The 25,678-nt window shown below is 32.3% G+C and overlaps 1 protein-coding gene across 5 annotated transcripts in view; it reads right to left on the bottom strand.

The window, feature by feature from the left end:
* Positions 1-74: 74 nt before the first annotated feature.
* LOC143226578 (equilibrative nucleoside transporter 3-like) overlaps positions 75-25,678 on the bottom strand; it is a 32,457-nt gene continuing 6,853 nt past the window's right edge. For 3 of the 5 annotated variants that reach the window (XM_076457730.1, XM_076457729.1, XM_076457731.1), the window contains exons 6-14: positions 24,482-24,532; positions 21,198-21,283; positions 20,601-20,747; positions 19,089-19,122; positions 16,892-16,962; positions 10,475-10,589; positions 9,679-9,764; positions 3,163-3,362; positions 75-2,639 (exon numbers count right to left, since the gene is read on the bottom strand). In XM_076457730.1, coding sequence (XP_076313845.1) covers positions 2,528-2,639; positions 3,163-3,362; positions 9,679-9,764; positions 10,475-10,589; positions 16,892-16,962; positions 19,089-19,122; positions 20,601-20,747; positions 21,198-21,283; positions 24,482-24,532 — 902 coding nt within the window. In that variant the 3' untranslated portion in view covers positions 75-2,527. The remainder of the gene's footprint in view (positions 2,640-3,162; positions 3,363-9,678; positions 9,765-10,474; positions 10,590-16,891; positions 16,963-19,088; positions 19,123-20,600; positions 20,748-21,197; positions 21,284-24,481; positions 24,533-25,678) is intronic. The other 2 variants (XR_013014676.1, XM_076457732.1) reach the window with 2 other exon arrangements.

Consider the following 25,678-nt stretch of genomic DNA (forward strand, 5'->3'; position numbering starts at 1 on the left):
GTATTGTGCAGTATATTTAGTTACATGTGGAAGATAACTTTCTGGTACAAATGATAAAGCTTGCAGAATTAGTGTTCTGTTTCCTTCATTGAAGTTTTTTTATTTTCAGGGGTTTGAAATACAAGTAATGATATTGTTAATTTCTTTTAAGTCAGACAGCAGTCTTTATATATTATACACTTTCACAATTTGTACAAAATGTAACTTTTATATATTGAACATCAGGCATAATAGAACAATGTATAGTATACCTTGAGAGGGATATATACACATCTGGAAAATACAAATCAAAGGAAAACTCCTCTTAATTACCATAGAGAAATTAAACTTGCATGCTACAGATGGCAGTATTACTGTGAAAGGTGGAAATTTTGGTAGTTGGATGTTTTTGAAACAATTAACCAGTTAGCTGTGTAAAGTTTAATACTAACAAGAGAATGCAAAGACAAAACTGTAAAGTGTAGGAATTATGATTAATGACTTGGAACATGTAATTGCATACAAAGGGACATTGGTAAGTGTGGATTGGTAGTAGTTTGTTTGAGTTAGGGATAGCAAAACTACATGATATTCAAATCTCAAAAGAGGAATATTTAACTTTAAGCTACTGCCTGAGACATTCTATCCACCACTAGATTCATCACTACAAGGAATAATGTATAGTTTGCTCAGCTATACACTACAGTGAAGGCTTTATGAGAGTTAGGACATTAAAGAACTTCTTACCATAAGATCTAAACCTCAATGGGTTGATGTTCATATACATTGAATGTAAAATATTTAAAGTTCCTCCTTAACTTTACTATTAATCCAGCTGTCCTTAATGTCGAAGTAGTTTATGCCATCTACCTTCTTAGACAACTCTCCCAAGTAGTTTTTGCCACTTATTTCTCCCCTTAAGGGGGAAAAGGGTAGAATAAAGTTACCTCCCTATCATCAGTTTTAACTATATGCACTTCAGTTGTAATCATTTTCTTTAAAAAAAAAAAAAACCTGTTAAAGATCTTAACTGGTGAAGTCTCTTCCCATGGTTTAGAGAAGAGTTGCTACAATGTAACAGTAATGTTATGATCAAGCTGTTCATTAGTAATTGTAGAAGTTAACAGTAGATGATGTTGATTAGCTATCTTCCCTCAAATATCACCATTCAATTAAAGTCTCTTGGCAGTAGCCATCCTGTAGCTTTGTACAAAATTCAAATATACATTGAAATTTTATCCTTAGTTTAATATATTTCATTTTCTATGAACATAATGTACAAGTTACCCTGCCCCTAGGAACAGCACACTCTTAGATGGGCTTAAGTAGTTAAGGGTAATAGCAAGGTATTTCATAAGTAAGGTCATTCCCCTGAAGTATCTAACAAATATAATAGTTGCACTACTTAACTATTAATTTAATTTCTAAATGATCTATATCAATGTAAGTAGAAGCATGGTCCGGTCCCAGTCAACTACTAAACATAAATATGAAGTAATTTCATGTTTTCTATGCCAGACAATGTCCAAACAGAGCCCAGAACTATTGCATTTGAGATTAAGCCTGTGTAACAACCCTTTGCATACCTCTACCCACCCCAGATTCTAGGTCATACATTTTGAAAACCCAAATACTAAATATTGTTTGCAAAATGTTAGATTCCACTTAAACTTCATTAAGAGAACCTGTGAGAGTTTTGGAAAGTATTTTCTATTGATTTGAAATAAATACTTAAGTGCTGGGACACTAAATTCCCTTGTGAAAAATAACTTAAATTGATGAATTGTGCTTATCTACTAATTATTCAAGGATTTGTAGGACAAAAGGACTTCGTCAATCTTTTGTCCTTAAACCCCTGTGTTGATTCATTAACTTTTCTGATTTTTCCTTAAACTTCCCACCGGATTAGTCTTGTTTCCACACAAGTTTTTGTGAGTTTAAGTTTGTTAATGGTTGTAGCATTGTTAAACCTGCTCTTTAAATATACACATGCGTGCAGAGCTTAAACCCTTTTAAGAAACTTGTGCCTCACAGGAAATTGACTGTACTACAATCTAACTGATTCACTTCATTTATTGAAAAGTCATTAAATAAGCTTGTCATTCATAATGAAGTTAATTTACTTTTGAGTTTCTCCTTCATGAAGTAAGTTTCTTAATGGATGCATTGTTATATTACAAAATATAGATGTTTCACTTGACTTAAATAGTACTCTGGGAAAAAATTTAATCAGTAGAGAACTGAACTTTAAGAAAAACACTGGGACAAGCATTTCACTTAATATGCAAAAAAATAAAGGTCCAGCACAAGATATGTATTAATTCAATACATGTAACATTTGGCTTTTTTTCACAAATACAAATTCTAAATAAATGCTTCTCTATTTAGTGTCAATCTTACATAATTTTACTGAACACATTTAAGAATACATCACTGTACTCCTGCAGGCAGGAGGCCCTCCACTGTTCCAGTTTACATCTTAGAACAAATGCAAATCCATCTTCACTAGAAAGTGAGATGAGTGAATGAGCACCATGCAAGGTTTAAATCACAACATCTTTACAAGAGCAATGGAAGACACAGATCCAAGTGCTAATCCTACACCAAGACACATGACCATCATCGATCCAACCTGCTCCCGGAAGCGTTGACTCACTTGTCTGAAAGAAAAAACCACAAGATATCCTCTGTCCACAGCAAGTGATTATGCTAAGAAATATTTACATTTATAGGAAACAAACATCTATGAAGTTCATTAAATTTCTGTTTAACTGAGCTTCTAGGTAGTTTTTAAACTATAAACTGTCAGTTTACCAAAATAAAAATTCTTACTATAACTCTAACTACTTTCAAACATCATTAAAATCAATAGTTACGTAGCATTATGGTAAAAAAGGTTTTTGTAAAGCACGAACTATGCAACTCTTGTATTTGTGCTGTGCACATGTAGGTATCAAACTTGACTTTTACTGTTATTGAGTGCAGAAATTTACTGGTGGGCTTATAAAGTACAATTACAGTATTTATTAAATTTATGAGTTAGCTTGCTGCAGAAGAAAAGCAAAGAAATAATACTTAGACTTTTCAGATTTTTTCTTGTAAATACAAATCTGCCTTCAGGTAAGAATAATAATAAATATGGAAGAAATTCAATATTTATCAATTATTTGAATAAGAACTTACTTTGGAGCATGCATCATGGCATTGGAGAAAAAATACCCGTTGGTGACAGAAAACACCACTGTAAAGCTTATATAATACAAGTCGCTATCAAATATCACTGGAAGATTGTTTCTTGGATGGGCATTACAAAGCATAAACAATGGTACAAATGCCACTCTCAGGAAGGTTAGACTCAACAGGGTATATCGGAAATTTGATGGCTAGAGTGGAAAACAAAACGTTTTGACTGCAATGAAACCAAAATGTTCTGTAATAAAATTTGTAATCTTAGGTAACTAAATTGTTGTTTAGGAGTATTAGATATTTTGTCAAGATATACTTATTTTAACTAATAAACAGACTAGTTTTGAAGTAATAGATGTAAGGAAATTCTAAATTGAAGTTGAGTTGCTTAAAATGTTTATGAAGTAATGGATGAAGAGTTCAATAACATTTGCACATAAACTTGCATTAAAACATCAAGCACAATTCTTAAACCAAAAAAAGTTATAATTTTGTTGTACAGAAAAGGTATTTCTTACAGGTACTTATCTCCACTCAAAAGATTAACAATTCTTGTTCAGGGTTGTCAGCCATGTGTGAACGTTTTTTAAAGCACACCACAAGCCTTCTATAACTTTGAAGTTTGACAGAAGATGGTAGCTCCAGAGAAATGTAGAGGAAGTGTGAGAGAGGTAAGTACCTATCAAATATATTTTCATTACAAAAAAAAAAACTTCCACTGCAGTACTTGTCTCATCTCACAAGAGTAGCTAGAATCCCACATTCATGAGGAGGAGGAACTGATGCAAGGGATTGACAAACCCAAATGCATGTAATAGATACCCCTGGGAATGAAAGAATCAGATCTGAAAACCAGAGTAGGGGAACCACATGACTTGTGAGCCAGGTGTACTCTTCTCCTAACAATGGAATGTGTAAGTTTTATAATGGGGGGAAAATGATGGGAGCAAATCTGAGTGGGAGAGAATGCATCAGGAAAATGATCCCAATCATAGAAACAGACAGTAACTCCATGTCAAAGATGAGTAAATAAATGATGCACTCCTAGGTGTGGCATGTCTGGTAAGTCAACTACATCTGAAATATGGTCATATGAGAGTAGGATGAGGATTATACCATCTTCTCCTCAATCCCAAGAGCCAGGAGATTATTAACCACTCCTATGCCTGAGTATGGTACAAGGATTAACTCTGAGCTATTGCTCCAGGAAGTTGACATCCTGTATTGAAAGGATGTGTGTTGCATGCAAACAACTTCAATTATGAAACAGGCTTGAACCATCCAAATGGCATAAATATCCCCAAAACAGGAGAGAATGATGGAAAGAACTGAAACAATCCTACATACCACCACTTAGACCCACAACACAGATAGAGGAAATGAAGGGAGGAAGATAGACAACCAAAAGCCTGTGTGAGGACTTATGTTGATAAGTTCATTCTAAATCCAAAACCTGCCTGCTGGGTACCAACATACATACTTTAGTAAGATGAGGGCTACACCAAATGAAGTGAACTACGTTCCAATGTTTCACCCTGCAAATAGGAGGATATCATCTATACCTGTAGAATACCACCCTATTCTGTAACTGAATGGATATGTGGTTCTCATTCTGCATGGTGAACAACCCCAGCAACTCCCATATTCCATTCAAAGAAAGAAGGGTAACAGTGAGGTGGAAAGTCCAGAGGAATGTCATTACCTGAGACAGTGTAACAAAATCTTATTTTGAAAACAGGTCCTACACAGGGTTATTCACTCTAGGCATGGCAGGGATAAGCAGCAACTCCCTTCTGCTTTATCTATGCAGTTGTGCAGGGGCATGTTTATGAAGCAAAACATCATGAGGTCATGAACCTACAGACAATCTTGTGAAACACTCCATCTAAACAGTGAGCATGTAAAGCCATGGAAAATGAAGTACAAATCATCATGACTGGACAGCATGAATTTTGAGTTAAAGGATACCTGGATAGGTAACACTTGCCACAGAATGGGATACATGGGATAAAGAACTAGAAAAAGGCTCAAGGAAATAATGAAAAGTATGAATAAAAACTTACCAGTCAGAGATGCACAAAGTTCTGAAGAACTGCCACAGGTGGTAGACAAAACCACAATATGATGAACATAGTGTAAAATGAATGCACTTGGTCTGGTACACATCCCAGATTGGACAAGAAGCAAGAGAAAGAGTGAGGTGTCAGATCTGATGGAGGACATCAGAACAAATTCCAGGAGGAAGGAAGTCAGAAGGAGTAGGGTAATTAAACCAAAAAACACAAACCAAATTGGTAAGGGTAGATGTATTATTGTGAAGCATTTTGAATAAAACGAAATATGCATATGTAAACACTGGTGTATTTTTCGTATTGTTGTGTAAACTGAGGTTTCAAGAAATTCTCCTCATGCTTAATAACATAACCAATGTATTGTGCCAACAAACAGTATATGCTATTGATTTACTGCAGTTGGTATACAAAAAACCTCAAAAGCAATATAACGGATTAATGCTTATTAATTGGGAACTTTAGACATTTAACCAGAGACATTCATAAATTTTGAACATTACAAACCATTTAATTTTAGCAGATTCTCATCAGATATTAGCATTTTTATGAAGACATTATATAACTTCAGTGGTTAGTTAAGAATGCAGAGCTAGTTATTTCCCTACATCAATTCAAAACTATCTCATTCATCATGAACCCTTGACAAGACATCAGTGAAGCTTCAGACCAGAATATTGTTAGTACAACTTTTGTATATGATCATTATTTGTAATTACCATTTTGTAAATTGTATTATTGTTTATATATTAAAATATATTTGTATTAAAAAAGATATTATTAATCTTGTTGACAAGTTCCACAACTTTGATACATATTTACATTTAACTTTTAAATATAAAGTACAATCCAACTGAGTTTTAGACAATTTGAAATTGTTAATACATAGAGAAGAAGAGATGTTTAGAGAAGATTAATGTAGTAAGCAAACTTATACATTATTAAAATCTACTGATGAAGCTGTAACAGCAGAATTTTGAGCCAAGTAAAGACACATTCTGAAGATAAAGGTCACTGTTTTATGGGCTAGCAGATAGTTTTTGTGGTGCATGTAGGAACTAATGGTGTGGGAAAGGTGGGTCAGAGGAGGTAATTTATAAGTATAAAGGGCTGATAAAGGCATTTAAAGTAAAAGGCCATAACTTTATTTTGTCAGATACTGCCCAGAATTACTTGAGGGTATAAAGTTATAAGTAGGTCATTTAAGACTAAATGCTAGGCTTAGGTTTGTTTGTATGGATGAGCAAATTGGCTGATCAGACTTGTGGGATCAGTTTAATGGAAGAAGGGAGTCTCTTGGAATGGATGGTTTACATTTAAATAGGATAGGAACAGGCTTGTTTGTTAAGGCTAACTGTAAGGAAAGTTTTAAATTAAGAATAGGCAGTGGTAAGGTCCAGATAAAACTAAATGCAAAACAAATTAGAGGCAGAGGAAAGTTTAGCATAGGAAATGAGTACAGAAGTAGCTATAAGGATTGGTTTAATTGTTACTATTGTAATGCTAAAATTACAAGAAATAAAATGGAACTTTAGAGCACTAGTAGGAAGGAAGGGGGATTCAGATATAATGTGAATAACTGAAACATGGTTAAACAATTTTGATGATAGAAGTTTCTTCGAAATACAGGGTTACAGGTTATTTAATAGGGATTGTATGTTAAAGTTCTGGACAAGTGGCATTATATGTAAAATGCAAGTTACATCCTGTTGAAGTAAGAGATAAAGATAATAGCAACAAGTGGATATAAAGAAATATTTTTTAGTATGAAATTGTTACATATCATTAAATGATACTGATGAAATCAGTGAGAAACGTTTGAGTCAGATTAGGATTTCAGCTGTTAATGAAGTCATAATTATGGGTTATTTTAATTTAAGACAGACTGGGAAATGCTACAGCCATACCATGAGGGAGAAAGGTTTTTGGAAGCTGTTTAAGATGGTTTTCTTTACCAATTAGTCAAGGAACCTACTAGAAAAAAATGCTATTTTAGATTTATTAACTTCAAATACAGAAATAACAGAGAAAAGCTGGGTGCAAGTGATCATTGCTGTATTATGCATATGGAGGTGAGGAATAATATTTTTTGTTATAAATTTGAAAGGATAAAACAATTATTTGTTGTGAATTTGGGCAGTTCGTTTATTTGGAGACACTGATCATATGTGGAAGATTTTTGAAGATAAATTTTAAATAATCAAGGTAAAAATATTCCTTATAGAAAGAAAATGGAAGCTTGAAGTAAAAAAACCAGGTTGGTTCACAAAAGTTTTAGAGATATAATTAAAGAAAATCATAAATTTATGAAATTTAAACTGACTAGATGACAGGAGATTTAGAAGAATATAGAAGATAAAAAAAATAATTGTGAAACAGGAAATTGAGACAAGAAAAATGATGTCCACAAAAAGATTGTCTGAAAATATAAAAATGAACAGTAAAGATTTCTTCAAATGCATTAAAACTAAACAAAATGTTAAAATGTAGGACCCCTGATGAATGAGAAATAATGGCTACTATCTGATGATTATGAGATGGATTGGTTATTGTTTTTTTTCTTTGGTTTTTAGATATGAAAATCTAAGCTGGTTTTCCACATCATGAACAGTTGATAAATTGAAACAAGATCAAACAAGAAGACTATATTAATTCAGAGTTGGATAAGAAAAAACTTGGGAATTTGAAAAATGATAAGGTTCATGGGCCAAATGTTATTTACCCAAGGTTTTTCAAGGATATTAAAGATTGTATATGTGAGCCACTTTCTACTAATTTTTGCAAGTCCTTGAATAGTAGGCAGGTACCAGAGGATTGAAAGTTGGCTAATGTTACTCTTCTTTTCAAGAGAGGTAAAAATCAATTGTTCCATTAATTACAGAACCTAAAGTCTTACATCAGTTGTGGGAAAAGTTTTGGAAAGTCTGTTGAAAGATGTTTTGCAAACTTATTTAACAAATTGTTGTGAACATAGTTTTAATAAGAGATAATTTTATTTAACAAATCTTTTAATACTCTTTGAAAAGGTTACTGCTTATGTAGATGAGGGTTAGGGTGTAGATTTGGTATATTCGGATGTCTAGAAAGCATTTCACAAGGTGACACAAACGTCTTGTAAAAAAAATAAAATTTACAGTTGTGGAGGATATGTTAAATTGGACAGAAGAGTGGCTGGATGGAAAAAAGCAGAAGGTTGTTATGAGTTTGGGCAAATTGGATTAATGTTACAATTGGGGTACCTCAGGGCTCAGTCCTAGAACCTTTGCTCTTTTTTGATTTATGTCACTAACACAGATGAAGAAATAAATATTCAATAAATTACTTAAATTTTCAGATTATATTAAGGTCTTATAAGTTGCTAGCTAGACGAGGATACTGCTGATTTATAAAAGGATTTAAGATCATTTAGTGAGATGGGTAAATAAATGGAGGCAGGTTTTAATTATAACAAATGCAAGATAATGCATAAGGATTATCATAATTTGAATTATAAGTATCATTTGTATGGAAATATAAGTGTTATGAAAGAAAGGGATCTTGGTGTAATAGTTGAACAGTTTCTTAAGCCATCCAAGCAGTGTGCTGTTGTTAGTGGGTAAGACAAATAGGATTTCAAGTTTTTCTGTAGAATTATTTAATGCAAGTCTAAAGAGGTTATAATTTCATTGTACATGTCACTGGTGAGGCTACATTTGGAATACTTTGTTCAGGCTTGCATTCCTTACTTTAGAAAAGACATAGAATTGTTAAAAAAGATTCAAAGAAAAGTTGCTAGAACGATGTTGGCATGGAGGGGTGTTACATGAGAGAATGAAATTTTTCCGATTGTTTTCTCTTCAAAAAAGAGTAGGGGGGGGGGCTCTATAGGGTGTTTAGGATTGTAAAAGGAATTGATAGCGTTGATCCATCACATGTGTTTTCATATTTAACCATGAGAATAGTAGGACTGGGGGACAAATAAAATTTGGAAGGGTAAGAGTCATCTTCAGCTAAGATAGTTTATTTTTTTAACACAATGGTTGACCTTTGGAATGAGTTTCCTTTGGATGTTATAGATGCACTAAATTTGACTGAGTTTACGGAAAAGCTTGATAAGTATGTGAATGATAAGGGCTGGCTTTAAGATTTTAGTGTAATTTAGAGGATGGAACAGCCAAGACAGATCAAGAGGTCCCATGTTGTTCCAAAACGTTTTGCTCTGGTATATACTACATTGAGAAAGGAATATCACATTTTAACAGCACTAGTCAATAGTAAACACAGAAAGAACTAGACATGTACGAACTTCTTTACATCAAATGAGCACTTCTGATACTGTGTGCACTGCTCTTTAATTGATAAACATAACTTTAGACAGTGCAACTTTATTTAAAGAATGTTGTTTTACTAAGAAAACTTTACATATTACAATTTTGAGCAGAGTTATACAATTTTTACTACTCACTATTGTTAACCAACCTCCAATGATTCTTCCTGAAAAATCCCCAATATTAAACAGAAGAAATGAAGTCAATGGAATGAAAAATCTTCCTGGAAAAAAAAAATTGAATTTAAGTTTAGCAATATTTCATAACATCATAGCACAATAGCTAGTAATTGTACTTTATGATAATTATGTAAAAAAGAACATTCAAAAGTATACAGAAAGAAATCAAAACAGGCAACAGTGATTATCTGAATCAGAACAAAAAGATAATTAACCTTACATTAAAATTGTTGAGAGACCATGGTTTTATTGATTACAGGACCCCTAACAACATACTTGTCACAAAAAATACCAACAGTTCAGTTAATATCACTTGTTTCTGGGGTTTCTCATGCAATTAACATAAAAAAAGGGACAATTTCACCCAGTTGTAATCAGTTTCTTACCTTTAGTGTTGTAATAGGCAGAAATATAAAACTGTCTCCATATGACATTCTAGGTTAGTGAACAGAATATAAAGAACCCAGGAGTGAAAGGGTTAATAAAGTTCTATTTACAGTCTCAACTTAAAATTTATGAAAATTTCTACATCACACAAATCACTGCTCAGCAAATCAAATGTTGTAATTACACCTCAGAGTTCAACAAAGGCTCTCAAAAACAATCCTTGAAAACAAAACTTCTTGGTTGTTGCTTTCTTTCTGTACATTAATTCTGTTATTAATACAAATAATTTCATAGCCTGAAGAGCAGAAGAAGAGGCATAGTAGCAGTGACAAGATGTAAGAGTAAAAACAAAACAAACAATGGTTACCTGTCCAAACACTTCCTGAACCATGATTCATAGAAACAACCAAAACCATTACAGGTGGATAAACACTAAGGCTTGCCCAAAATACCATTATAATTGAGACAGCTTCAGGCCACACCTGTACAGTAAAAATAGATATAGAATTATGATGGTTCCTTCTCAAAACATTTAAAACATCTATCAAGTTCATCATTAATCACAAATGTTGAATTTCCTTGTTTCTACATGAAATGTAATCCTCATGTGCTTAACTCAATGTTTCAACATCCATTTTCTGGTAGCTGTTCAATACTCAACTAATCTAGTGTCATGATGTCAAAGACTGTGTAGTTTAGATATGATTAATTTTGTGAATGAATACATTATGATTGTCTAATTGTTTAGTTTTATTTTTACTTAGAGTTAAAAACAGATGAGTATTGGAAGTTGTGTTTGTAACTCATGTTGAGAATATAATAAGCGGACAATTCAGTAATAAAGATATGAATAATGAGAGATGAATGTGAAACAGACAGACAAGAGCAGATGTGAAAGTAAGGTTAAAGAAGCTCAGCCAAAGTTAAGGGAAAGGCCTAACCGTTAATATACCAGAGAAAACCTAACAGTATAAGAACAAAAACAATAAGAAGATTAGTTTATTTCCTCAAAGAGTGTTATAAAGCAACTGAATGAGCTTCAGCGGACTTTGTCGAATAAACAGACAAGCTTTAAAGTATGGGATACAACTGTGGTAATTCTATGAAGAAGCAAGAGAACTATATGTGGATAATTTGGTGACAATGAGAGAGAAGATAGTTCTACTTGTCAACTGAAATTCTAAAGTAACTAAATAGGTCAAAGTGGACTTTTGACAAAAGAAAGAGAACTGTGTGTGAGGGGTGGGTGGTTGTAACACATATAGATAGACAGACACAGCATTTATGACATTCCTATAATCTATATAGTGTGAATAATTTGTTGTACATATATTTAACTTGTTCTCAATATAAATATTATTTCTAAAATGTGAAATTTGTGCTGTTCATTTATTGTCAAAAAGCCAGACATCTACTGCAGAAGAATCCAAAGCCCAACAAGAACACAGAATAGTCGTATTAAGTAAAAACCTTTTAATTCTGACAATTGAAGAAAGGAATTTTAACTTTTGACAAGTGGTAAGCCACAACAAGAATGATGCAGTAGTAAACAGTGCTAAAAAATAAGAATCACAGCATGAAGAAGTAGGTCTATATGTGCACAACTGTAGTAGTGACAAGAATAGCATAGAGATTACAATTACACTATACAACAATATCAGGTAATTTTGATAAATGGGTTAAAAGACTGAACTATGAGTTTGTTAAACAACTACAAGAACTAGAGAGAGGAATGGCAACAAAAGAGAGAAACCGAGAAAAAGGAGAGGCTTTGAATAGAGAGAATAAGAGGAAATAGACGAGAAATAGAGAGAATACAAGCACATATCAAAACTCACTCAACTGAAGAAAGAATGATAATGGAGTCAGGGCCAGCTGATCTAAGCTGCCCAAATGTGATGAACATAAAGATGACATGGATGCTTTCCTGGAGAGATATGAAAGACTTGCCCAAACTCAGAACTGGTACAAAGGCAACTGGACAGTCTCTCTAAACCCAGTTTCCACAGTAAAAGGCCTACAAATATATGTTGGCATGACATCAGAGGATACCATGGATTATAACAAATTAAAAGTGACTTAAATGATATGAACTGAAGGCTTTTTTGGAAGTTCAGAGCAATCAAACCTGACACTGGAGAAACTGTATTTATGGAAATATTTCACCAGTTGGACTAACATGACCCAAGATGACAATAACTTTGAGGGACTGACAAACCTATTAGTGTAAGAACAGTTCACTACTGTGTGTTTAACTGACATGTTACCAATGTTATAGGAAAGAGTACCAAATAATGGAGAGGAAAAGATTAAGCTGACAGAACAGTATATGGAAGCCCATGGTGGTTATATGACTGGCAAGTACAAGAGTGTCTAGTCAAATTTAAAACCAGTAATAACTAACCAAAAGCAGGAGTAACAAAAGGTGACAGAATGATAATAAATAAAAGGAAGAAGGGATGGTATGTTTATTATGAAATGGGACACACTGCAGAGGAGTGCAAGTCCATTACCAGTAAACAATAGCAGAAACCTCAACTTAAAGCAGCTGGAGCTAGCTACTTACAAATACTACTAGTGCTGGTAAGAAAGAAGAAAAGAGTGACCGAGTGATTAGCACTATGAATGCTGCTGCTAGAAGAAACAGTCTTGATTCTCTTCATCAGATTCAATGCAAGAAAACATGGTCCATAGTGATGGTAGCATGCAACAAATATCAAAGAGGTGATAGCAAACAAAATGTCAATATGTGAAGGCTATGTTGTGGACAAGAAAGTAGTGAGAAGCAGTCTAGTGTCTGATGATCAAATGACAGGCAAGGTACACCTGAACACATGCTAATTGATGGGACAGAGAGAAAATTTCCCATAGCAAAAATAAAGGTGGATACTTCATCCATATTATGAAGGAGACCTTGAGATCATGTGTATAAAAGAACAAATACACAACTTATTGTGACAGGAAACATACCAGGCAGTAGAAATTTGGAGGAAATAGACAAGAGAAATATTAATGAAGCATCTGCTGTCACCACCACAGCTGAAGAGAAAGCAAGACAAAGTTCCTGCAAGTGTCAAAATATAACATCCCAAATTTTGGTTTGCAGGAATTAAAGAAGCACAGAAGAAAAACCCTTCACTACAGAAACCTTGGGACAATGCCAAGGAAAGATTTGAGCACAAAACAAAGGGGAAAGATACCTACAGAACAGGGGACCAGAAGAAAGTTCTATACTGAACCTATCAAGATAGTTATAGTGGGGGAAGTTAAATAGGGAATACCAAGAGAATACCAGACTCAAGTGACATTTACTTATGAATCAATTGTGGGAAGACACCTAAAAGCAAAGAAAATGGATAAAAAAGAATCACCAGTAACTTCCATTGGCCAGGAGTCAGAGATGGGAGACATCTGTCAAAGGACAATTCCTAGATAAAAGGTAACCAAAGTGGTACTGAAAGAGACATTCAGCAGAGTAGCTATGGACTTAGATCAGGCTACTAACATCTGAGACAAAGGCAACTGGTATTTGCTGACGGTAGTCTACTATGTGACATGCTACCTGGAAGCAACAGCACTGGAAAAGATAGAAACAGAAAGTAGTAGAAGCTTTCTTGGAGATATATTGCTGAGTAGGTTTTCCAAGGGAAATCCTGAGTGACAGAGGGACCCAGTTTACTTCAGAACTGATGCAGGAAGGGTGCAGATTCATCAGTACTTGGCAACTCTTTACCATCCCATACAATTATAAATGTAACAGACTTGGAGAGAGAGAGAGAGACAGACAGACAATGGAGTTTTAAAAAGCATGCTAAAAAGATGTGTCAAGAGAGACCACATGACCAGGGCAGGTACTTACAGGTAATATTATCCACTTACTGCAAAGTTCCACAAGCATGTACAGAATTTTCACCCTTTGTGTCACTGTATGGAAGAACAGTATGATCTCTGATGCAAATATTGTAAGAGCAATGGATGGGAGGAGAAGAATCAGAAGTAAGGAACACATACCCGTGGGTTGGACTACAGAAACTAATTGGAGGAGACTTGTCAAGTAACTTGAAGTTTTTATGCATTTTAGTCAGAAGCATTTCTATGGCAATATGGCCAAGGATGGATGTTTCAAGGTTGGACAAGAGGTCTTAGTTCAGCTGCCCACAGACTACCACAAACTCACCTGTAATGGAAGAAACCTTTTGAAGTACATGAAGTTATTAACAGAATGGAATACAAGTTGAATGTGAAGACAAAAATATTCCATGACAATCTGTTGAAGTATTTTGGAAGACAAGACCTAATGGGTGCAGCTAGTGAAACAGACTGATGTTACAAATGCAGAACCAGAAGACAGTGACATTGTGTTAGAAGATAAGGACCTATTAGACTTAAGACCACTAGGTGAATAGGAGACATACAAAGATGTCAATATCAGCAAAAAACTAACTGGCAAACAGAGAAAAAAGCATTACTCTACCTGCTGTGTCAATATGCAGATATATTCATAGATAAACCAGGAAAACAAATCTTGTGAAATCAGTCAAAATGAAGCCCTATCAAATGCATTATGCAATGAGATACTTGATAAAGCAGAAAGTTGAGAATGTTGGAAGCTGGAATCATCAAGCCTTCAAATTCAGTCTACTGTTTAAACTGTTTCTGCATAGACTTTCAGAAGCTGCATATTGTGATGAAGTTCAATTTTGAACTTATTGGCAACAAGAGAGCATCATGGCAAAACTAGATGTGGCCAGGTTTGTTTGTTTGTTTTAAGATCAACCTTAGTAAAGGTTATTGAGAAATCCCAATGGAGACAGGATCTAAAGAGAAGACAGCATTTGCAATACCAGATGGATGTTATCAATTTAAACAGATGCCAATTGCATTATTAAGTTCAGCAATAACATTCAAATGCATGAGGAGGAGGATTTTGTACGATATTGAGCACTATATGGATGACATTCTGATACACTGCAAGATGAGAAGACCATCTAATGAGACTTAGACAAATGTTCCAGTAAGGGCAGCATGCATCACCAACAGAACATTCAAGTGTTACACTGGATATTCTGTGCTGGAGTTTGTTGGATGTAGTGGTGGACCAACAGATAACCATGGAAAATATAATCAGCAAAGAATATACACTAACTCAGATGGCCAAGCAACAAGTTAAATCATTCCTGGGGTTAGTGGGATAATACATGAAATCCATACGAAATTATGCTGAAATTACTGCATCAATGACTGACCTAACCAAGAAAGGCAAGGTGATGTGAGAACAACCACAGCAGGTGGCACTTCATGAAATAAAGGGCATGTTGGGTAGCTCACCAATTTGTAGTATGCCAGACTACAACAATTAATTCATTGTTCAGGCTTATGCTTCAGACATTGGAATTGGGGCAGTACTCTTACAAGGACATGAAGACAGATTGATAAAGCTATCAGATGGTGAGAACTACTCCATGATTGAATGAGAATGTCAAGCCATCACATTTGCCATTTGGAAGTTCCAGAACTATCTATATGGGAAGGAGTTCATCATCTACATAGACTATCAACCACTTGCAAACATTCACAGGTATAAGTTCAACACTTTCAGGATCATGAGGTAGGTGCACATTTTCAGAATTACAGGCTTTGCATTGAAGCTATTAAAAGAACTGCAAATATTAGGAAGAATGTATGAGCAGACTTTGTATACAGTGAAAGAAATGGATATACTTATCTTGAAGACGGGTTTACATCATGATATAAAAGATGGTCTAGTTTAGATATTTTTAACTTTGTTTATTCTGTGAATGAATATTTTATGATTTAATTGTTTAGTGTTCTTTTTTATTACAAGAGAGGTAAAAGCAGACAATTTGGTAATAAATGTATAAATAGTACAAGATTAGCAAACAGACAAGAGTAGACAAGAAAGATTTGGGCTGCAGTAAAGTTAAAGGTCTAATGATTAATGTTAAAGGAAAACTAACAGTAGAAAATAAGTGCAGTATATTTTACCAAAGAGAGTTCTAAAGTAATTCAACTAGCTTCTGTGGATTTTCACAGTATATAGAAGATTCTTGGAAATATAAGAAAAGAAAAGGAAGCAGATGAGTTTAAAAGTATTGGATACAACCATGGTAACTTGATGATAAAGTAAGTAAATTAGATTTTGGATAGTTTGGTGATAGTAATAGAAGATAGTTTGGCTTGTCAAGTGAAATTCTAAAGCAACTGAATGGGCCTAAGTTAATGTTTGACCAGAGGAAAATATATACATATTAATGTTTATGACATATCAAATAGTGAAGAGTTTGTTATTCATAACAAGTTAAACAGATGTACATATTTTGAAAACAAGTGGGAGCCATTAATTTATTGTTGAAGAATTCTAAACACAACAACACAGTAGTCTAAGTAAAAGTATTTTATTTTAACAATTGAAGAAAAATTTCAATTTTAAATTTAAACACCCAGTATAGGTCACATAAATTAACCTTTCATGTGATGATTTAAATTCAAACAATTTTCAGTACAAAGCTACACAAAGGTTATTACTGAAATAATATTCCAGTTACAACACAGACGTTTTAAGTAACCACTCCACTTTATACACAAGTAACAGCCTTGAAATACAATGTTTTACATTCTTTCTTTTTTATCATAGTTTGTACTCAAATGTTCTACAGATCAGTACTTGGATAACTGATAACATCATCTGTATGTCTGTATGTTAAAATTAACCATTTCATAAGGTACCTTCTAATCATTCTGAAAGACAGAAATCTAATCTTACCTGTTTGAAAAGTTCCAAAAATGATAGATGAGGATCTGATTCTGTCATCAAAGACATCTTTTTGGATATTTCTTTTAAAATAAAAATGTATCTATTGGAGTACATGTAATTTATTATCATTCAAGTTAAATGAATCAAAGCAAAAATAACAAATGCAAGACATATGGTCAATGTCCTTTAAAAGTATACTTACTCAAGGAAGTTCAAAGATATAAAAACTGAGAAGAAATCCTATGAGAGTAATTTAAATATTAAAATATTTCTTTGGAAATTTCATGAGTTGATCTTTGCACACATGTATTTCAAAACACAAAGGATTAAAAAGCCATCAATTATTTACCAAATATTTGAGAAATAACTTTTTGTGTAGTTATTTTTCTATCTTTAGGATCAGTAATAAAAAAATGTAGTGGTTTATAACTGTAGTGCTTCAGTGGCCAAGAAGTATCTTGTGAGATGCACACAATCCTTCATAGATTGCAAAGTGGCTCTTGAAACGATTTTAATTTCTGGGCAAGCATACCTACTAATTACTTACACAAATATTACATGGCAGAGATCAAACATCAAAAATTCAACAATTGAACAATTATTTTTTGTAGTACATAATGGTGTATGGAAGACATTAATCCCAGAAATAAATGGCTGTATAACAACAAATTGTTAATTTTTATTTAATTAGACACTCAATGTTCAGGCATTAATGAATTTCCTGATGAAGCTGTAAAACAAAACAGTAGTTTCAGCTTGTGTTTTAGTGAACACTCCTGACGAGGCTGTAAAAAAAACATTGAGTGTCGATTTAAATAAAACTAACAAGTTGGTGCTATACAGCCATTTATTTCCAGTATTAATTGAACAATTGTACTGGTACAGATCTCTTGATTTACAAAGACTTACTTTATTTTTCACTACAACATAGTTAAATTCTTATGGGAATGTTTTTCTATTTATGTGCATTTTTTTTTTTACTATAACAAAAACATATCTAAAAGTTATAAAAGTTTTGCCTGTTACAAAACAAATTTTTCATTATTACAAAATTCAAACAGCCAAAAACATTTCTCTTTTATAATACTGAAGTACCTTTAATTATTAACCTGGTTTCCACTAATACACACTTAAGACAGCAATTTAATTTTTAAAGTCAGAACTATTAAATTCAGTAGAGCATTACAGATGAAATTTCAAAGAGTGCATCACTCCTTCATCAAACCATGTCACAGAATCCTCCATTGTAAGACCTCTCGACACAAGCATTTTGCACAGTGTCTATATCAGCCAGCCTTTGTTCCTCAATACCTGTCTTAATGAAGTGAATTTTTTTTATTCTAAATTTAAATCAGTTGTAACTTATCTTAACTTTCAAGTTCTGGAAAGAGACTTCCATCAAGTTCAACTGTTGCCCTAGCAAAACACTCTTGTCAGGCAATAATACTGGATATGAAAACAGATATAATAAAACAATGGTAATTTTCTTACATTATAGAAGAATAAAATTGAGTAATGCCAAAAATCGATTTAGGAACACATCCACTATTTTTACTTTTAAAATAATATAAACTTAAAGTGATTTTCCCATTAAGTTCTCTGAGAACATGTCCCTTCTGCAAGTCGAGGGATACCTGTAAAGTATCAGTGAGAACATGATAACTGTGTTAAACACATATCTCCTCATTAGTTACGAGTTTTTCTCAAACTTGAGCTTTTATGGGTTAGCCAAACCTGCTGTGCTAATTATATTTTATTAGTACAAACATTAAGTTATATAATAAAGCTCAAAAAGCATATAAACATTACTGGAGACACTATTATACACAAAACACTCATGTTAATCTTGTGCACTTAAGTGTAACCATCAATCTGTATGAATGTTACAAGTAACCACACAAAAATGTGATTGCAAATACAGACAAAAACACAGTATTATAAAACTGAAAAGGATGTGGAATCTGTTTTAGTGTATGTAAAATTATAAATCAAGTTTCAAACTAGATCTAAGATATTTTAAGAGGAATAGTTTAGCTTCTAATTTTAGAAAGAAAATGCTTTTTTTTCTTTAGAAACACTTAAAACTACACAGGTGTATTATCATGACAGATTCCATCACTTCGGATTGTAACAGCAAGTTTAATGAAGGTTAGTTTTTATGTTAAATACCATTCTGATAGAAAGTAAACAAACAATGCTATCTTACTTGTTGTACATTCTGTGTGATGTTTAAAGAACACCTAGAAGAAAAGCATATCATAAGTAATACACCAACAGAATGAAGTTCTGCATTATAAAAACATTAATGTTACAACACACAGTGGAAATGTTTTATCTTTCTTTTGTTTGTTTTTGAATTTTGTGCAAAGCTACAAGAGGATTATCTGTGCTAACTATCCCTAATTTAACAGTGTAAGACTAGAGGGAAGGCAGCTAGTCATCACCACTCACTGCCAACTCTTGGGCTACTCTTTTACCAACAAATAGTGTGATTGACTGTCACATTGTAATGCCTCCATAGCTGAAAAGGCAAACATGTTTGGTATAATGGGGATTCAAACCCGTGACCCTCAGATTATGAGTCGAGCGCCTTAACCACCTAGCCATATCGGGCTTTTTCTTTCTTTTAAAAACAATTAGAACTGTGATGTTTAAGATAATTAATGATTAACCCTTCACATCCAGTCCTGGCACTTTTGACCACATTACAACGTTTCACAGAATTTAGCATTTAATCAAATAACTATTATCATAGCATATAAACTTAGCATGAAAATGTAATTCATAATTTAAATTTTTATATGATTAAAGTTTTGACTTCTTACTTTCAAAAATAAATATTTAAACACTCTCAATGTTTATTTTTCTTTGACTTTTGATGTATTTGAATTCAGTTTTCTACTTCAGAATTTTTTAAACTTCTAAAAGGAGCTGTTACAGCTTGCAGTCAAGTAAAAAGAAACTACATAGTTACATACTAGAATCTCCATATTCTTTATGAGTTGAAACAGATTTGTCAAGCACCAAAGAAGCTGCTCTTCTCTCTCTCATATTTTTAGATAGTTTTGCTAATTACCTTTACATGAATTACACGTTTACAGCCAATAGAAAGAGTAGATTATTCTTTACACAAGGCTTATTACAAATAATTGATTTCAGCTCCAACAAAATTACAGTATCATAGTTTCTTTGTAAGTGAATATTTTAATTCTGCCCTAGCATGTAATGGAATTTAAACCTTTTATAGCTTACTGTAAAAGCCAGCTAAATTATACTAGTTTTAAAATAATTTATTTTAGTGACATATTTTTTGCATAGAGTGCCTATGGTGAAAAACAGATTAATTAGTTTTGGACACTTGGGGTAGGGGGCTAACAACACAACACAAACAAACCCATAAGTGAGCAAACATTTATAACAAGGGGAGTTCTGAAATTACACTGGTTCAATACTTGCATGCAGCTAAAGGAAGGAATTAGCTTACTAATTGAATGCAACCCACAGATGGACATGATGAGTCCACATGTACATGAAATGGATATTTGCACAAATATTTTTTTTATTGTTGCTAAAAGGGAGGATGCAGTATAAGCATAATCTGGATCTGCTACTGATTCTGTTCATAACAGTTACCATTGCTTATACTAAAATTGAGACAGAGATAGTTATTATATGACTGTGAAACAAACAAAAAAACTCTAATGCAGAAAGTACTTACCATTTTGTGTACTCCAAGGTAAGAAAAAAGTGCCACTAAAAGTACAATTACTGCACACAAGAAAAATCCAAAGCCACTAACTAGTGGCTCAAGATGTCCAGCTAATGCTATGATCTGGGCTATGGCAGCAAATATACCTCCTACTGCCTGAGAAGAAAAAACAGTTTTTCACTAATTTGCAACATAAAGAGCAGAAATTATGAACACCTTTGAAGTAAAAAATATCTTTAGAGTAAACTATGAAAATAACAACTTTTAAAAATTGTGTTGTGCAAGTCACTGCAAATACACATCATTCAAAGTCCAAATGTGAATTAACATCTGTACTGTGGAGCATAGAAACACTGAAGTTCTGCACAGAAAGATTTTATTGTAGTTAAAATAGACAAGAAGTTTAGAAGTGCTTATTTGCACATTCTACTGAATTATTGTTCAGACATTAATAATACACATTAAAATAAACATTTGTCAGAAATTTTTCTCTGGTGCTACTGCAATGAAAAATGTATAATTTGCAACTTGTTTTAAGTTCACGAGTAACAGAAAAAGAATTATCTGAAAAGGTACTTCTTTGTTAAAAATTGTACCAAATATTACCTGTCCTGTTACTAAACCATGCATGTAAGCTGGGGGAAAAAGGGACACAAGGCCAATAATTCCACCTTGAAACAAGGCAGCAGCAACTAAAATACAACAGATTAGAGAAAATAAGACGAATTATCTAACTGGAAGGTTAAGATATCTAATGTACAATGAATTACGAATAGATAAAAAATGTAACTGGTATTATACTAAAGTTGCTTATGAATACAAAGTTTAAGTTTTTACCCAAATTGAAGTCACTCGTTTTCTATCAGTAAACCTAACCAAAGTGAAAATATAAAATAACTTCAACAACATTTTTCTCTTAATTATTGCATGTGATACATCAATTACAATTGTTTAAAAATATACAATATTGCATTTAAAGTGTAATGTTGAACAAGCAGATTGATGGACAATACAGAATAATCTAATTTCATTTCTTCTAGAGTTTAAAATATTTTTATTATAAAATACAACTAGTTTCTCATTTTTCTATGCTGCAGAAATGCATGAACATAAAACAGAAAATTATTTAAACATATAAAACAATTACTTGACACAAAAAGAAAACTTGCAATGAAAACAATAAAGTAAAAAAAAAAAACTCATGAATGCTAAGGAAAGTTACAAACAAATAAAACACAAAAATTGAAGAAATCATTCCATAATGCACAACATTCAAGATACAATAAAAATAAAAACACATCAAATAATTATAAGAAACAAAAAGAATTCTCAACAGTCTTTCCTTATTCTCCTTTTTTCTAGCTATCACATGCCTATTTGACTATTCCTTATGTTTTATTAAGTGCTCGAGATTACACTGTTTATACTTGCTGAAGAAACACTAAGTTTTTACTTCAAACATCACTTTGCTTTGCAGGACATTCTCTCTTTCTTTTCTTAATTACAATATTGTGTAATTGATGTTAAGCATAAAGCTATACAACATGCTGTTTACTATGGGGATCAAACCCCCACCATGTAATATTTTTCTCTCACAGTTAGTGCTCACAGCAATCTTAGTGCTATACTCTTATAAAATATTTATTTACTTAATTATATATAGTTGGAAGCTATAATTTTAATATTCTAATTTAAATGTTTGTGTACTAGAGGGAACTAATCACAATGATGATGTACTGACCAATCTAGAAGTTTTGAGTAGTAGGTAGAAAACAAGATTATACAAAATACCAAAGTGAGTACATCAGTAAACAATGAGTTAATGAACAAACACAGTAATCCAGTTTCATGTCTGTTACTAAGAGTTACTGTGTAATTAAATTAGTGTCTTTATTATTAACCAATTATTGTGGAAGTTGGGCAAGTAAGTTTATTTGTGAGTAAGCCATATATTAGTTTTGGAGTTTTCGTTGAAATTATTTTAAGGCCTACCAGCAAACATTAAAGTAAAATAATTCATTATCTTTAACCCTTCAAAACTGGTTCAGTATAAAATACACAAGTTATGTATTTATACTTAAAATTTCGAAAAATCTGATACACTTTTAGTAAAGTGTGCAGGTTTTTGTACACAAAGAAATCAGATTTTTAAATAAGTATTTGCATTAAAGATTCATTTGTTTTCTAGTCTGAGCAAAGTCATTTTTAAGTTATGATTAAAAACTATTCTTTGTCTCTAAAATCTCAAATATTATTTGTTTAATTTCTAAAACTTCTTAAATACATTTGTTTTCAGTCAAATTTTACACTGTCTGTTATGTTCTGTCCTAACTATATGACACCTGTCAAATTTACCAACCTTGTAACCACTATAAAAAATTAGGAAATAAATATAAATTGTTTTTTTCATTCTCAAATGATTACAAACTGGAACACAAATGATAAGTTTAAATAGATCAAGCTTCATAACACTATACATTTATATATATATTGTTTTTATTGTGCTGAACATCTAGGTGCCTGACTAACATTACACAACTTGCACTGACAGCATTTGTGCACTCATGTTACTGTATTCAATAATATAAAACTTAGTCTAAAAGAATAGTAATATTTCAATTATATATTATATAGATATATAGATTATTTACAAACAAATTATTGAAACACAGAATAGCTAATAAATAAGTATAAGAAAATTATATCTTCTAGCTACAACCTTTATACTCAACTGCTGCTTGTCATAACTTGCTAAGCCTTAATAACGTTTATATGTGGAGTACATGAATTTTTTTAAATAGGTTTCATGTATACATTTGAAGAAACAAAATTATTAAATCAGTACCACAAAAATCCATTATAATTCAAGTTTAATAACTCAACTGTATTTGGGTCGAAGAAAAGTATGAAATTTTGAACAGGTTAAAGACCAACTTACCAGCATGAAGGTTTATTTCAAAAGCAAGAGAAGACACCTTTATATTTGAAAATGGCTCAGAAAGCCACTAGAGGACATTCTAGGCTTTCAATTGGTTATTCACGTCACATATTGAAGTAAGTGTACATTACAGATAGTTTACAAAAAAATGAAGAGGTAAGATGGGCAACTGATTCAGTATGGGAGTGATATTTCAAATATAAAAAAATAGGTTATTTTACATTCTAGCTTGTCAATACCAGTAATTTGAGTTTCTAGTTAGAGTATAGACTATTTTTGACACTACAAATATCTAATTTGAGACAGTGTTGCATTCAACATACCATGTGACACAAAAATCTATATTTAGGTACATTATTTTAATATTTACTTTTAAATTAATACATTAACTAATAAATAGTACTAAAATTTTAATTATTATCTACAAGTTAATACCAAACTTACTGACACAATTTTATAAAATAATAGTTTTAAAAAAATTCAACCAACACAAAAAAACAAGATGACATGGCTTTTGATACATGACCCATCACAACAGGGTTAATTGGTCTCGGAGTAGGGCACTCAACCAGCAATTTGAAGTTTGCAAGAATAAACCCCATCACCAATCATGATTTCCTTTTTGGCTCTAGAAGCATTGTAATATGACAATCACTCTTACTATTCATTTGTAAAGTAGCCCAAAATTTGGCAATGGGGGGGGGGAGTAGTAACTAGTTGCCTTTCTTCTAGTCTATCACTTCAAATTTAGGGATGGCTATCTCAGACTGCTCTTTGGTAGCTTTGTGCAAAACAATAATATCCAAAAGAGCTTACAGAACAATAAAATACATTAGAAATATATTTCATAAACTGGTCTTTATGTGACGTTTTGTGTAATGCAAGATGTCAAACTATTTTGAACACTTTTTAAATTCTCTTTACAACTAGTTCGTAAATTCATTCCACTTACCATTTACAGCCACCACAGTAACCATTGTTAAAACAAAGAATCCAATCTGCCCTATAAAAAAAGTTCAAATGAAATAAGGGATAATATAGTACATTAATTTTAGATGGTACAATAAACTTCATTAATTCACTTCCATCAGTTTAAAATGTTGCAGTTTGCTAGCATATTAGAGATACATTTTTAAAATCATTATAAAGTAACAGTTATTGCTGGCTATCACTATACAATTGGACATTTCTCATACTGTCTTACATTTATGTAAGACTAGGTTGACAGAAAAAAAAGGTTTTTCACACACTAGACTTTGAAAATAATTACACTTTTAAGCCTCTACATCACAAACAAACTGTAATTCTGTTAAAATGGAACAATTTAAGTAATGTAATAGTATCCCCATCTATGAGATGCTGACCATATAATATTTACATGGCAATTACTGCTAACCAGAGCAAAAGAACTTAACATAAGCTATTGGTCAGGTTACAAGAGGTGATGGAGTAGCTCACATTGAACCCACAAATTTTATATAATTTTTGTTTTCTTAATTTAATTTGCTTTATTATCACATCTAGCAAGTTATCTTCTATGAGAATACTTTTGTTAAAAGATGATAAATAAAAAATACATAAAAAGCAAAAAGTTTTGGATTTGTATAAGAGTTGAAGCCTATTTTAAAGACTTGTACTTGAAAGACTATTTCCTCAGCACATGCATTCTTATTCTATATGTTCTCCACAAGATATTACTTTCAAACATGCATTTTTAACATTTATACCAGATCAAAATAGAATTTCACAAAACTACAACAATTTAACTGTCTTTCCAAATAGGTTACAATTATATTTAAAAATTGTGTTAGCTGTTTGGAGCAGAAAATTAATTACAAACAATGAAGATGTTTACTAAATGTTTACTTCTGGGCAGCAAACTGAAGTAACTATATAAGGAGTCTAGTAAAAAAAAACCAAAAAAAAACTGCTGCTATTTATGTTGGCTATAAATAATCCAAAAGCAAAGACAGAATTTCTGTCATTTTTGAAAGACTGACACTGGAGAGAAAACGTCGTGTAAACTTTACATTTTCTTAATATATCTTGTTTAAATAAGGTTGCAGGTTATAAATTGATATTCTAGTTTTCCAATATTTATGAATTTTTAATTAGTTAACTAATCAAAATATCTATCTGGCAGTTCAGA

The sequence above is a fragment of the Tachypleus tridentatus genome, chromosome 9 (genome assembly GCF_004210375.1).
Source record: "Tachypleus tridentatus isolate NWPU-2018 chromosome 9, ASM421037v1, whole genome shotgun sequence".
NCBI lineage: Eukaryota > Metazoa > Arthropoda > Merostomata > Xiphosura > Limulidae > Tachypleus > Tachypleus tridentatus.